General features: G+C 39.0%; 1 protein-coding gene across 1 annotated transcript in view; it reads left to right on the top strand.

The window, feature by feature from the left end:
• The first annotated feature begins 8 nt into the window (after positions 1–8).
• The window catches only part of GARS1 (glycyl-tRNA synthetase 1), a 44,288-nt gene continuing 28,100 nt past the window's right edge, over positions 9–16,196 (top strand). Inside the window, exons 1-5 of the mRNA XM_004762573.3 lie at positions 9–310; positions 12,034–12,135; positions 12,867–12,969; positions 14,005–14,146; positions 16,006–16,094. Coding sequence (XP_004762630.1) covers positions 89–310; positions 12,034–12,135; positions 12,867–12,969; positions 14,005–14,146; positions 16,006–16,094 — 658 coding nt within the window. The 5' untranslated portion in view covers positions 9–88. The remainder of the gene's footprint in view (positions 311–12,033; positions 12,136–12,866; positions 12,970–14,004; positions 14,147–16,005; positions 16,095–16,196) is intronic.

Raw genomic sequence — 16,196 nt, forward strand, 5'->3', positions numbered from 1 at the left:
CGCGGCGATTTCATCATGCTCCCGGCCGGGCCGCGCGCGCCGCTTCCGCCGCCGCCGCCCGCTCCGGACCGCCCAGGCCCGCCGGCTCATGCCCCCTCTGCGCTCGGCGCTGCTTAGAGCCGCCAGCGCCGCGCTGCTGCTGTCTCTGCCTTCCCGGCTCCCGGCCCGGCCTCCGCTCCCGCCCTGCAGACCCCGCAGCGCGCGCGCCCACGCCCCGACCTCATTCCCTGCCGCCGCCTCCCGGAGCAGCATGGACGGCGCCGGGGCTGAGGAGGTGCTAGCCCCTCTCAGGCTTGCCGTGCGCCAGCAGGTACTGGCATCCTGCGCCTCCCCGGGGCCCCGGGTCTCCTCTCCCTGGTCTGCTCTCCGTCATCCTCTCTCCTCCTCGGGCACCCGTCCCCCGCGCCGATTACCCCACTCTCTCCTTCATCCGCTGGAAGCCCTTGGTTTCCTGGTGTCTTTCTCTCCTCCCCCACTTTGGACTCCGGTTCCCGCGTGCGTTGGCCACCTTCCTCGCCGTGGACCTGCGCCCTGGACTCTCCTTGGGTGACTCCCTCGGATCCCCTTCGACATCCTGCGTCCCTCCTCTCGCGTTCTGCTCTGCTCTTTCCCAGTCCTTGTTAATGTCTGCGCCTCTCCCCTCTCCGGTGGGGCTGCGATGGGTGATGACCTTTGGTTACTCCTGACCCAGCTCAGAAATCCTCAAGTCCAGTTTTCCAGGCTCTGCGGTGTTCTTTTTAACCCCCTCCCGGGGGGCCAGGTTCCTAATTCTTCCCCGGCCGGAGGCGAAGCTGTCGGCTCTGTCTTATTAGGACTGGCGTCTTTTTTTTTTAAAGTCTTCAGGATGCTTTGCCTAGTGTTTCCTCCTTGACACCTTCTTCCATTCAGTGCTTCGTTAGCCAAATGATGGCTCAGAACATTAAAGTTGAAACGTGGATGTGACGAGGTGTTGAACTTCTTTTTCTAATCATGGTGTGAGTTCATTGTCCTTCGCTCATCGTCCTTCGCTCGCTCCTGTCATCTTCTCTGGGTTCCCAAAAGACTGTTTGGAGTGAGTGAGCTAAATGTTGCCGAGTTCCTGGGTGAAGTCAGCCCTCTCTGTGTGGAACATTTTGAAATTTGATTTTGAGGTAGGGAGGGAAGTTTCTTGGGCTGGAGGGCTTGGTGATTTAATACAGGCCTCCTTTTCCTAGGACACTGTATGAATATTAGAATTTAGAGAGGACAAGGGAAAAGATACGCTCAAGTGGAGTCTCCCATCCAGTCAGGCAAAGCCAAACGCTTGGAATAGGACCTGGGTGTCTGTGACCTAGTAGTAAACACCAAATGGGTTTCTTCCGCACACCGGTGCCTGATGCAATAACTTGCCTTAGCTACGGAGGGTGGAACCCTGCCTCGGAAATAAATCACTGGGGCAGAGTTGCCAAAAATTAATCAAATTCTGCCACTTTGTAATGTCCACTTCCCTCCAGTTTGAACCTGATTCAGTAGTGTTTCGTTTTGAAATTTCACTGTAGGCTTAATTTTTTCCCATTTATTATTGGTATTGTTGGTATTATTCTCTGTCTCCCTCCACCCACTCAACCCAAATAAAATTAGGTGTGGTTCCTTTGTCCTGCTAACTCTCGATTTTTCCCCCCAGATCCTTTACTTGAGGGAGAATACATCTAATTTGGAAAAACACACACAAACCCCTCCCTCTGCCACGTTAGCCTGAAACTGCAGTGCAAATTATCCATGTGTAGTAAGACTGTGGAACTAGTTAACTGAAGTAAAGTTTGATCCTGAAACAGCCTCCTGATGTGATTACTATTTAGTATATTGTTTATGTTGGCTCCGGTGTTTTGTTTTGTTTTGTTTTTGGTACTTTTAAGATTTTTTTTTTTTCTAAAGATGTAAGTTAGTTCGAGTTCTTTTTCTATTTCTCTGGGACCACACATGTATCATTTAGCTATCTGGAATTTTTAATTACACAGATTCCAGGGTCATCTGGAAGGGAATTTAAAGATCATCTAATTAAAGCTTTTTTTTTTTTTTTTTTTTGCTTGGGAGGAAATAAGATACATCGTCACATCTATCCATTTGACATATTTCCATTGTGAAGTTTGTGAAATTGAAGACATTCTTGGAATGGGATTTTTAAGGCACTTAACAACTGGTCTTGTTAGTGGCATATGTTAAATATAAATTTCTAAATCGCTTGACTATGTGGATGCTGTTGCTTTTATTTTTTTTAATTTTTAAAAAGATTTTATTTATTTATTTGACAGAGATCACAAGTAGGCAGAGAGGCAGGCAGGCAGAGAAAGAGAGAGGGGAAGCCGGCTCCCCCATGAGCAGAGAGCCTAATGCAGGGCTCAATCCCATAACCCTGGGATCATAACCTGAGCCAAAGGCAGAGCTTTAACCCACTGAGCCGCCCAGGTGCGGATGCTGTTGCTTTTAAAGGTTTGGCTCATTGATTGACTGAAATGTATTTTCCCATGGCATATTCTTAGTTATTTCCTGAAGAACTAGTTATGGAACTTTGGGAGGGCCTCAGAGCATCTAGAAAACACAGTGCCCTGTTTGATCAAGGGCACCCTGGGCCACTTGAGACATGTATGTATGTATGTATGCATGTATGTATTTATAAGCAGTCTCCACCCCCACCTTAGGGCTCAAAATCAGGACCCTCAATTGCACCCTAGGGAAATGGAGTTTTTTTTTTTTTAAGTTGGGAATTGGGGCACCTGGGTGGCTCAGTTGGTTAAGCATCTGACTCTTTCTGCTTGGGTCATGATCTTAGGATCATGGAATCAAGCTCTGTATCGGGCTCCACGCTCAGTGAGGAGTCTGCTTGACATTCTCTTCCTGTCCATCTGTGCCTTTCTGCTTGTACTCTCATTCTTGCTCTAAAATAAATAAATTTTTTAAAAAATAAAATAAAATGTCATTAAAAAAAAATGTTGGGAGTGAGCACAGTGTCGCCTGCCTTCATTTTGCCAAATAAGAGTAATTAGAAACCTAGTATAATCCTCAGACTACCATCTACTTTCCCCTTTTATTTTATAAAAGAAAGGAGATTATAGCTGAAAAGAAAGAGTAGTTTTTTTAAAAAAATAAGATTTTATTTATTTATTTATTTATCCCTTATTTGACAGAAAGAGCCTAAACAGGGAGACCTGCAGACTGAGAGGGAGAAGCAGGCTCCCTGCTGAGTAAAGATTTCCCAGGACCCTAGGATCACAACCTGAGCTGAAGGCAAACGCTTAACTGACTGAGCCACCAAGGTGCCCCAAGATTTTATTTAAGTAATCTGTACACCCTAGGTGGGCCTTGAATGTACAACCCTGAGATCAGGAGTTGCATGCTGTACCAACTGAGCCAGCCAGGTGCCCCAATTTATTTTTTTAAGAGCAGTCTTTTATGTTAGCATTTATTTTTTATAATTTTATTTTTAATTTAAAAATTTAAATTTAAAAAATTTATTTTTTATTCAATATTTAGTAGGTCTAGGTTAAAAAAAAGATCTAATATATTCTTTTTTTTTCTTCTTTTACCATGTGTTGGAAAAACCTGTCTTGGAGTGTCTTCTTTGGGAACAATTGCTATAGGGCTGTGGTTCTCTGGTCTTCAAACTCTTGGAGGTCCTCAAAGGCAAAGCCATTTACATAGTGAGATTGAGATGTTATTTTCGTTTTTTACTATGTTATTTGCACAGAAGATGTGAAAGTAGTAGTGGATAAAGCCGTTTGCCCTTAGAACTAAACACTGAGGAGACCGAAATCATACTGTCATATCCTAGCAGTTAAAAAAAAAAAAGTTTTGCTCTAGAGTATCCTTGATGGAGCAACAAAAATGATTAATTTTATTAAATCTAGACCTTTGTACACCTTTTTAATGTTCTATGTGACCGAATGGGAAATATGCATAAAGCATATGGAAATATGACTGTCTCAGGAAAAAAAAAACTTGTATGATTGTTTGAGCTGCACGCTGAACTATAAGCTTATTTTCATGGAACACTATTTGTAAAATTTAGTTTTGGATACTGGACATTCATTTTCTGAAAAATGAGTGAAGTATGCCTGTCATTTCAAGAAAACAACTGATAGTATCTGTAGCAAATAATAGAATCAGGTTTTTGGTTAATTTTAGAGTTTTGGAAACCTTATCTGCTGCATGAACTTGGCAGCCTCACAGTACTTACCGACTTTTCTGATGGGAATGACTGGTGATATTAACAAATGTACTTTTTTTTTATACAGTGTAATAAGTGGATCAGTATCTAGAAGATCTACATAACTCAGTTAACCAATATTTTCCAAATGACAGTGCATGATGTTGTGGAATCAAATACTGGTAAAAGATTTAGGAGTCTAAGATACATTAATGAATTTAATGTAACAAGGTATAAAAAGTTCACTGGCATAGTTTCCAATTACACATTGCTAGTAACGTTTATGAAATAACCTTTAAGAAACTATCACTTGTCAGAATTTTGGTATAGTCTAAAAGAAGAATATCTACAATTATTTGAAAAAGCTTTTAAAATTCTCCCTTTTTTAACTTATGATATTCTTTGTATACTTCACCATTAAAATGCTATATTGCAAGAGAGGCAGATATGCAAATCTAGCTATCTTTTATTAAGCTAGAAATAAAGGGATTTGCAACATTATAAAACTTATTCTCACTATTTTTTTGTTTTGGAAAATACAACTATTTTCACAGAAATGTTATTTTTATGCATGTTGGCACATATTGAGCTTTTATTGTTACTTAAATGAATTAATATTTTTAAGTTTGCATTTTAATTTCTACTATAGTAAAAATTGGTAGAACTAACCTACAATAACAAAAAACTTTTTGGGGTCCTCAGTAATTTTTAACAGTGTAAAGAAGTGCTAAGACCAAGAAGTTGTAGAACTGATGTTTTAGGGCAATGGAAGTATCTGATTTATATGAAGACAAATTTGGGCATTTACCTGGAATGTACCCCAAAAGCTTCCATTTCCCCAGCCTGTTTTTCCCTTTATAGCTCAGTGTTTTCTCCTATCTTGTCATTGTCTCCACTTTCCTATTTCTCATTCATTCCTTTATCCACTGCTTTCTGCGCTTGGCCTCTACTATTGTCCTTTCATTGTACCCTAAAGGATTTTACCTATTTTCAGCATTTAATTGTATTGATCACACTCTCCTGTCAAGAATTCTTTCCCTCCCTGCAGCTTTGTCTAAACACAAGGTGAGATTCTGTAGCTGAAGGAATATATATCTCAAGGTGTCAGTGCAGACAGGATCTGTTGAGATGACTTTCACCTGATGTGGAGGCTTAGGGAGGAACTGGTGTAGAGATCTGATTGTATGTTTTCAGTGTCATTGCTTGGAATTAAGAGGTCACTCTGAAATGAATTTGGTGGATATAGTTTGATGCTCTAACAAAGTTGTATGGAAAAAAAAATCAAAAAGGACTTTTTCTTTTTTTTTTTTTTAAGCCTGTAGTAAAATTTAATAATTGTCAAGATAGGAGAGGTTTTGTAGCAATTGCTAAATGGGCTTTCTTTATACCCTTGCATATTTTTGTGTTGATGTGTCTAGTAATAAAAGTGTAGGCTCTAGGGCCCTGGGATGGCTCAGTCAGTTAAGCGTCTGACTATTGATTTCAGATCAGGTTATGATCTCAGGGTCCTAGGTTGGAGCCAGGCTCCATGCTCAGTGGAGAGTCTGCTTGAGATTCTTTCCCTCCCTCTTTCTCTGCCCCTCCCCTCCTCCCAGCACTCTATTCCTCTCTCTCAAATAGATAAACAAGTATTTTTCTTAAAAAAATTGTAGACTCTGTAGTTGTATTTCCAGAGTTTGGATCTGACTCCACTGTTTACTAGCTGGTGATGTTTAGCAAGTTATTTAACCTCTCTGTAGCCAGACTTCATCTGTATATGGGAATGGAGTCATAAGCATTAAAATGAGGTAGTTCCTGTGAAGTGCTGAGAAGGGTGCCCACAGCGTGTAGTAAACTCCTGCTAAAATGTTAGTGTTCTGAGATGATTGAGACTTACTGGGGGTTCTAGTTTTACCAAACCATTGCTGGCATGGAGCTCACATTTTCTTTTGCTTGCTGGTTTGAAAACATTTTGCACCTTTAGGAGAGGATTGATGTCTTCTGAATTTGGTGAGATGGGGTGCTAGAAAAACCCGTTCTAGTGGTTTCTTGGAATTTTTTTTTTTTTTGGAATTTTTTTTTTTTTTATAATGATATACCATCTGGAATGCTAATGGTAGTGATAGATGTATGAATAATATTACTTGTGTTTCATATTTTCTTTTACTGTAATTGGGAAGACACAGACGAAACTCATATGTTGGTAATAGTAGGAAGGCTTGCCGTGAAGAGCCCTGAGTTTTTCTCTGCTTTGATTTTCTGTACTAAGAATACCCTTTAAAGCTCTTGCTTAGTTCACAAAAGGCAATGCAAAGTTTGTGAAATTTTTATCTGTAATTATAAAATATTTGGGAATCTGAGATGAATTCAATCTTTTTTTTTTTTTTTTAAAGATTTTATTTATTTATTTAACAGACAGAGATTACAAGAAGGCAGAGAGGCAGGCAGGGGCGGGGTGGGGGGGAAGCAGGCTCCCTGCTGAGCAGAGAGCCCTATGTGGGGCTCAATCCCAAAACCCTGAGATCATGACCTGAGCCAAAGGCAGAGGCTTAATCCACTGAGCCACCCAGATACCCCAAGATGAATTCAATCTTAACAGGATTCTTCTACCTACATTTGTGTAAAGCTAGGTGAGGAAATGTCTTCTTGTTGGTTTTTCTTGGCCGGCTGAATATGCACCATGATACATATGAAGGATCCATGAAGAAGATCCCTTGGAATGATTTCTCATTTAATAGCTGCTCTGCTTTATAATCACAGGCTCTTAGTTCTAATATATGTCTTTATAGTAAGAATTTATCCAGGAAACTAAGCTTCTTAAGGATAATTTAGAGATAGTGATGATATTTCACATCACTTTTTTCAGTACCTACACTTATGTATGCAAGCTCAAACCAATATAGTTGAGCAGTGAACAAAGAAGGAATAAAAGTAATTAGATATTAGGACTGTTTAGGTACTTTCATTCCATGTTTAGATCACCTCCAATTCATTTGTTTTTAGGATTGGATCATTTTTAATCATGGTTTAATTATTCTGTTATTCGGAATAAACGTTATTTCCTTTCTTCACTGCATTTCACAGATGATTAACTCAGTGTAGGAATCCTTATTCTCACAGTTTCTATTTATTATGAAGATTTATTTATTTATCTGACAGAGAGGGAGGGCACAAGTGGGGGAAGAGCAGGCAGAGGGAGAGGGAGAAGCAGGCCCCCTGCTGAGTGGGGAGGGGCTGGATCCCAGGACCCCAGCACCAATGACCTGAGCCAAAGGCAGATGCTTATGCTTAATCGACTGAGCTGCCCAGTTGCCCCACACTATTTCTTTTTAATAGCTGCATTTTCCTTGATGTATGTGTTCTGTGCCTGAACCTTAAAAACCAAAAAAAAAAAAAAAGGTTCAGGGGAATTTATTTTAAATTCTTTCTGACTTTACTTGTGGCCTTGCTTGCTAATGTTCTCTGAGAAACTTCAAAAGAAAAGGTAGATGAAGTAGGTGGGAGTGCTAACCCCTGACATAGAGTGGTTAGATATTCAAAAGAACTACTTACTTCTTTCAGACATTCAAAAGAACTACCATTTTGCCAATGGTCTTTTCAGAACAGAGGCTCTCACAGAATTCTTGTCCTCATCAAAAAGCACTGTTGGTGAACATTATAAGATAGGTGTTCTGACAGGTAGATGAAAGGAAAAGAAAGACTGAGAAAAGAAAAAGTCAGTAGATATTTACTGTATACTAAGTGCTCTGTACTTTGCTAGGTTTAGGTTGTGATATCAGTCAAGTATTTAAGGGCCAGGACATGCCAGAATTCTCATCCTAAAAGAGCCTACTTTATTCTGACAGGGACAAATAAAATGTAAATAAATAAGCCACTGCATTGATTGGGTGACTTCAGTTATTGTAAGTGTAATGAAGAAGCCAAAATAACGTTTGAAGATGACTGAGGATGTGGCTTTAGCTAGAGAGGTCAGGATAATGGAATGAAAACTGCTAATGTAATAACAGACCAGACTTACTTGCAAATGATAAGAGAATAAAAAGAATAACTAATTCAGTGCCTCTGAACTTTCAGACCCAGTGTTCCCTTTTACAGCAGATACCTTGGAATTCCCCTTTATTATCCAATAATGAAATTCATACAAAATAATCTAGATAATCTAATTAAAAATGTGTGTACATATAATGTTTTGTATTATGTAATACATTACCTTATAGTAATTTATAATGAAGCAATTTATAATAAAATGATGTATATTTGAATATGTAAATTCTTGGTTATGAATCCACTGGAAGTTATACAGAAGTCAGCAGATGCGTCTACCAATACATAGATTGGGAGTGAGTGTAGTAGCGATGGATATGCATTGATAAAGGTATATCCTGTTGGTTGCTTAGATGTCAAACAATATTGATATTAGTCACATGTTATTTTTTGTTTTTGTTTTTAAAGGTTTTATTTATTTATTTGAGAGAGAGAATGAGAGAGTACAAGACGGGAGCGCAAGTCAGAGGGAGAAGCAGACTCCCTCAGAAGCTGAGCAGAGAGCCCTATGTGGGACTCAGTTTTGGGACTCCAGGATCATGACCTGAGCCAAAGGCAGTTGCCCAACCAGCTGAGCCACCCAGGCACCCTTTTGCTTCAAATAATAACAACTTTCTGTGAAACTGTGAACAAAGTAGTATATAGTCTTCCTTTAAATTACATGTTCTTGGGTGCATTCCTTGAAAATGCAGTGTATGTTAAAACTGGGAGATTACTTCTGATTACCTTTTTTTTTTTTTAAGATTATTTATTTGACTGAGAGAGAGCATAAGTAGGCAGAGCACCAGGGAGAGGGAGAGGGAGAAGCAGGTTCTCCATCAAGCAGGAATCCTGATGTGGGGCTCGATCCCAGGACCCCAGGATCATGGCCTGAGCTGAAGGCAGAGGCTTAACTGACTTAGCAACCCAGGTGCCCCACTTCTGATTACATTTAAGCAGAGTTAGGTTCTAGGTTAGGTAATTAAAAACATTTTTCTCACCTCCTGACTGGGACATTGTAGAGTAGAGTGGATTGTGGAGAGGAAAACTGTTACTGAGTGAGGGGAAGTGAGTGGGAGCTTAGAAAATATCAGCAACAAGGGGAAAGGGTAATCATGACAGGCCTTTCAAAGGAGCTTAGGTTTTAGAAGGAGCAAAGAGGAATGAGTTTGTAAGTGCAGAGAGGAATAAGGAGGAGGACATCTGTTCCATTTCCAGCCTCTGAGGATCAAGGGCTATGGGAGAAAACAGCCTTTAGTTAAAATAGCTTTAAGGGAAGCTGTTGTAAGGTTGGGATATTCAGGAAATGAATTTCATTAAGTGAAGGGAAGTGCTTTTGGATAAAAGGATAAACATTATTATCATTAATTTTTTTTTAGAGAGAGAGAAAAAGAGAATGCACCCATGTTTGCAGTTGGGGAGGGGTGGAGGCAGAGGGAGAGAAACTTAAGCAGGCTCCATGCTCTGTGGACAGCTCGACATGGGGCTCTATCTCACGAGCCTGAGATCGTGACCTGAACTGAAATCAAGAGTCAGATGCTTAACTGACTGAGCCACCCAGGTGCCCCGAGGATAAATATTATTGAAAACATGGGGGTAGGAACAGTCACTGAATGCTGTGTGCTCATGAAAAGATATACGAAGGTCAGAGAGGAATGACCTGCATTGGGATAGTTTGGGGTGAGCAAAGCATAGTGTAGACACCTTTGGATGACAACCAAGTTGGTAATCTGTTTTAGTAGTCTAGTCTATGGGGTGTGAAAGGGAGAGAGTAGATTGAAATTTGAAATTGGCAGATATTGGCGGTAAAGAAGGATAGCTTGATGTTTCTTGTTTGGGTAGTTTTTTTGTTGTTAACAAATGGAAAGCAATAGATAGGAGAAGGAATAAGTTTAGGGCAGAGAAAAATAATTCCGTTATGAACAGCTTGGGTTTGAAGTGTTTGAAAAATAACTCAGCCACAATCAAGTTGGGGTCTTTTTTTTAGCATGATAACTATTTTTTAAATGTGTCTACTGTTTGTTAGGTACTATTTAAAATATCCTATTTAAATTATTTCATTTACCCTTTATTACACTTCAGTGAGGTATTGTCATCCTGATTGTACAGTTGAGGGAATAAGCTCAAAGAGGTGTCCACTTATTTAAGGTTTCACGATTAGCTGATGAGCAATTAAAACCCAGTCTCTAATCTCTCATAAGTACTATGTTTTACAGACTTATCTAGATGTAGGTTTTGTTTTGTGTGTTGTTGGATTTCATGGTGCTTCCTAAATCTGAGAATTCATGTCTTTGAGCAGTTACAGAAAAACTTAGTCATTACCTTTTCAAATAGAACCTCTTACAGATTTTCTTTATTTTCTTTGAGAATTCTGGTTGGATAAATGTCAGGCTCTCTTTTTCTGTGTCTCATTACCCTGTTTATATTTTTAAATCTTCGTCTCCCTGCTCCATTCCATGGATTACGCATGGATCATTTCTTCAGGTCTGTACTCTAAGTCACTAATTCTTTTTGATCTGCTATTTAACCTGTCCAGTGAGTTTTTAATTTCAGTGATTCATTTCTAGATGATGTATGTGGTTCTTTTCCCCTTTATTTCTTTTTTATTTATTTATATTGAAGTGTAGTTGACACACAATGTTATATAGGTGGATAACATAGTGATTTGGCAAGTTTATATGTTATGCTATGCTCACCATAAATGTAGCTCCCATCTGTCACCATACAGTGCTATTACAATACCACTGACCATATTCACTATGCTGTATCTTGTATTACTGTGACTTCTTCATTCCAGAACTAGAAGCCTTTATCTCCCACTCCCCTTCACCCATTTTGCTCCTCCCCCATTCCTTTGTTGTCTTCTTGGACCTGAACCTGTGTGGTTATTTGTCAGGTTTCCTGATTGTTTTTTTTGTCTCTAGTTCTTTGTCCATGTTTTTGACTCTTTTTTTTTTTTTTTTTTTTTTAACATCTTAAGCATTTAAAAGGTGTATTTGATCATTCTAGTACTTTGGAGGCTCTAATTCTGTTGTGATTTCTGCTGAATCTTGCTTATGGTGGCTTATTTCCTCAATGGGTTTTTAAATTTTGAGTTGAATGCTTATTATTTTGGTGACCTTGATCTGTGAAAATCCTAAAAGCCTGTGTGGATGGTCTGCTCCTCTAGGGAGCAGTTACTTCTGTTGGGAACCCAAAGGCTCTCTCACTTTGACAACTTTAATTTCTCAGCTTGAAGTTTCCTATTTCCTAGACTATGTAGATAATGTTGTTTGCTTTTTCAGATTACTTATTCTACCACAGTGCCATAAGTGTGGGAATCAGTGTACAGGTAGTAGGTTGTTGGAAGTGAACAAGGTATTCTAGAGAAATTATTAAGGAAAAATTCTAACAAGAAAAGGGCAGGGGAATATGAGTAAGTCATGACTAAGAAGAAATGGTCAAAGTAGGTGGAAAACTAGGACAGTCGTTTTTCTAAGTAGAAGAAAGATTCAAGGGAGGGTGGTTTATATATTGGTTCTTTGTGTTCTCAGTACTAACCTTGTTCTTTCATAGTTTTTATCAATTCTTTCCTCTCCGCCTTTCCCACCTGCCTCCTCTCCCAGAAGGGGAAAACAGCAACAGCAGCAACAACAACAGTGGTACTAATTACCCTTAGAACATAATTATTTGTATACTTGTTGTATATTTTGCTGGGTTATAAATGCTGAGGGCAAAGACCTTCAGTCATTTATAATGACATTTCGTATAATAAACATTTGAATGGCCTCATTCTTACACAGGACTTAAAAGGTATGCTTAAAGACAATTTCATAACTTTCCTTGACTTCTGAAACCAATCCTGAGTATCAACTCTCTTTGCTGTCTAGGGAGATCTTGTTCGAAAACTGAAAGAAGATAAAGCACCCCAGGTAGATGTAGACAAAGCTGTAGCTGAGCTCAAAGCCCGGAAGAGGGTTCTGGAAGCAAAGGTGAGTCTTGGGATCCTAAAACTGAAATATCATCTTTATTAATCTCTTTGGGTGGGAAGGACCTAGAAAAGTTTCTGAAGGAGTATAATTTGCCTTATCTCTGTATATCTAGCATACCTTCTCTTCCCCTACCTGGCAGACTTCTCATGCTTTCACACTGCATCTCAAAATGTCACCTTTTTCTGTGAAGCCTCCCTGACTTCTGACCCACCCCTCCGCTAAATCCTAGATTTAATACACTCCATGAATTTCCCTGGAAAGCTTTGTGTTTGCTCTTTCTTATTATTTATTTTTTGGCTTGTTCTTTATGAATTCTTCTGTCCCAGGAATCAGTGGTTTTGTGTTAAACTTTTTTCTTTTAAGGAAAAGGTGTATCCATCTAATACCTGCTCCCAAATCTTTCAAATAGTGAATCTCCCTTCCCCAAACTGAAATAGTTTGGGATTCTAAGTCACTGTCTCACTACAGTGATCCACTAAAATTTCAGACGTTGTTTATCAGTATCTGCATCTAAGTTAGCTTGGTATTCCTAAATAATTAAGTTAAGGGCATCTTTTCTGTAACTATAAAGGGAAAAAAACCCTAAGTTTTCCAATTTTTAAAGGCATCAAAATCTTGCCTGATAAATTTTATATTGAATTTTGCTGAGAAAATAAACCAAATTCACATATATAAATTCATATTTCTTCTCACCCCTAATCACACATTTTCTATTTGAAAATCCCTTATAGGAGCTAGCATTACAACCCAAAGATGACATTGTAGACAGAGCAAAAATGGAAGATACCCTGAAGAGGAGGTTTTTCTACGATCAAGCTTTTGCTATTTATGGAGGTAGGGGATTAATGTCAGAGAGACCAGTTATGTTGTTGGTGGCTTTACTCTTGTTCTTAAATCAAAAACATGGCTTTTCAGTTGGTAGCTAATTGTATCAGGTCACATAAAACAGAATATTTTGCTTTTGTTTGTTTAAAATTGGCCATTGGTGTAAAATCTGTTTGTTCCTTTCCAACCTACTTTTTCTTGAAAACTGCTTTTTTCCATTAAGATATAGGGAATTGTTAGGGGCCCAGATATGAAGCACTTAATATGTCCAAGTACCTATCAGATAGATTCTTTGGAGCAGTTGAGGGCCATTGTATCACTGGCCAACTGTATTGTGCACCTTCACACAAGGGCAGTGAGAAGCCAGGGTCCCTAGATTGTTCTTTTTGGCAACTGCCAGGAGAAAACATTCTTCTTAGTTAAGTAGATAAATTTCTACATCCTTTTGAATGCTTTGTGAAGGTATGTAGGCAAATGTAATTCACTGATTAAATGTACAGTGGTATTTTCATAGTCAATGGAGATCACTGCAACAGTATTAGACTTTTAGTACTTTGCCACTGAAACCTGATTCAAGTTTGGCTAAGCAAATCTCTAAATGTTTAACTTGAGGTCTAAATATAGTGGCTCGTATACCCAAAATTAAATATAGTGGCTTATATATTCAAGAACAAATTAGAGAATTGGATGCTAAAATTCATCATTGTTACCAGCTGATGCACCCAGTTAGATCCATGGCAGAAACTGTAATCTGTTTTTCATTGTTTCTCATATATGGAGGAACATCTTTTGTTTTTAGTTTTTTGCTAATCCTGCTTGGAGTTCTTAATATTGAAGTAGTAAATGGAGTAAGAGCTTACTTTGGTCAGCTAGCTGGAAGTAAGGGGATACTTACAGTAACCCTTTCAGAATTGAGGGGTTTGAATTGTTGACTTTAATACCTTTTTAGGGACTGTGAAGTCTGATAGTTTCTTACATCTCCTCACTTTAATTTGCTCAGAGTGACAAGCTAAAGTACAGGTTTTCCTTGTTCATATTTTATAGGTGTTAGTGGTCTGTATGATTTTGGGCCAGTTGGGTGTGCTTTGAAGAACAATATTATTCAGACCTGGAGGCAGCACTTTATTCAAGAGGAACAGATCCTGGAGATTGATTGTACCATGCTCACCCCTGAGCCAGTTTTAAAGTAAGATTTCTACTTTGGAAGCTGAAATTCATTAATATGCATATTTAAATATCTTCTCATGATTATAGAAACTATCCATATTCATTGTAAATATGTGGAAAATAAAAAAAAACAAAGAAAATATACACCTAATGTCCATAGACAGCCATGTCAAAATTGTTGTGTTTATCCTTACTGTCTTTTTTCTCTATAAGTCCTTGTACCTATATCAACGTTAGCAGCAAACTGCGTTTTTTCATGTAATATAGGTGAACATTTACTTATGTCGTTAAATAATCTTCTAAAGCATTTTTAATGACAGCATAGTATTCTCTTGTGGATATACCATAATTTATTTAGCTAGTGCCTTATCATAGGCATTTAAATTGTTCCTGGGGCACCTGGGTGGCTCAGTTGATTAAGCAGCCGACTCTTTGTTTTGGCTTAGGTCCTGATCTCAGAGTCCTGGGATCGAACCATGAGTCAGGCTTTGTGCTCAGCAGGGAGTCTGTGTGAGGTTTCACACTATCTCCCCCACTCTCCTGCGAGTGCACTCTCAAATAAATCTTAAAAAAAAATTGTTCTTGATTTTTGAGTCCACTGAGCATCCTGATAGATGGATTTTATATATTTATGATTATTTCCTTACTTTAAGTTTTTAGAAGTTCTGGGCTAAGGTGTTTATACATTTAAAACCAAATAACTACTATTTGTGTTGAAGTGTTAGTGCAGAAATTTATTTTATTCCTACTGACATTGTTGAAAGCAGGGCAGGATTTGCTAGAATATAGAAAGAAGAATCTGTACATTTTGTATCTCATTACTTCATTTAATGTTGCCTAGTAAAGAGCTAATTTTCACTATTTACATCTTTTGGGCTCTCTCAGTGATTTCAGCCCAGAAAAACAAGATGAATTCCTGATGATGGATCTAAAAGATCAAGACAACCTACTTTTTTTTCTTTTTGTAAAGATTTTATTTATTTATTTGACAGAGATAGAGACAGTGAGAGTTGGAATACAAGCAGGGTGAGTGGGAGAGGGAGAAGCAGGCTTTCCGCTGAGCAGGGGGCCCGTTGGGGGCTCGATCCCCAGGACACTGGGATCATGACCTGAGCCAAAGGCCAATCAGATGCTTAACGATGGAGCTACCCGGGCACCCCTAAGAGAACCTATTCTTTAGCTACTTCCTCCACTAGTAAGAATTATGTAAGAGATAATACCAATGTCCATACAGTTTTCAGTGGCAGAAAACTCTTTTATTAAGATGCAGGTTCTAGGGATGCCTGGGTGGCCCAGTCGGTTAAGCGGCTGTCTTTGGCTCAGGCCATGATCCCAGCGTCCTGGAATCGAGTCCCACATCGGGCTCCTTGCTCCGCAGGGAGCCTGCTTCTCCTCTGCCTCTGCCTGCCACTCTGCCTGCCTGTACTCTCTCTATCTCTCTGACAAATAAATAAACAAAATTAAAAAAAAAAATGCAGGTTCTGTACTGAGTTACCATGAATTCTTGTCTAGTCAAATTCCCCTGGTTTTGGCCTTTGTGTAAATCATTAATAATTGGATAGGCATGGGTTAATTGATTCTGCAAGGTAGCACATACTTTATTACAACTTGTGAGAGTATAATCTAGTTGATGTCTTTTTCTTGTGGGAAGGTAGAGCTTGGGGTGGGGGTGGGGAAGGTGGAGATAGATTTGAGGAAGGATTTTCTCTGGCCTACATTATTATCCACTGTGGATACATCATTATATATATGGGAGCTTCCATCTTTCAGATACACAGATATAAGCTTGATATATATAGAGGGGAGCATCTTAGAACATAAAGTTTATGTATTAATTTGTATGAAAATGACAAACTGGCTTGGCATTTGTTAACTTAGGACTTCTGGCCACGTAGACAAATTTGCTGACTTCATGGTGAAAGATGTAAAAAATGGAGAGTGTTTTCGTGCTGACCATCTATTAAAAGGTATGGTTTTTCATCTTGGATAAATATTCTTCTAAGTAACATCGATCAAAACAGAGGGGTGAGATTAAATTTTTCTTATGTCTTTTTTGGAGGGGCGTAACA

This window comes from Mustela putorius, unplaced genomic scaffold (assembly GCF_011764305.1).
Source record: "Mustela putorius furo isolate JIRA1106 unplaced genomic scaffold, ASM1176430v1.1 tig00003845_pilon_pilon_pilon, whole genome shotgun sequence".
In the NCBI taxonomy this organism is placed as follows: Eukaryota; Metazoa; Chordata; class Mammalia; order Carnivora; family Mustelidae; genus Mustela; species Mustela putorius.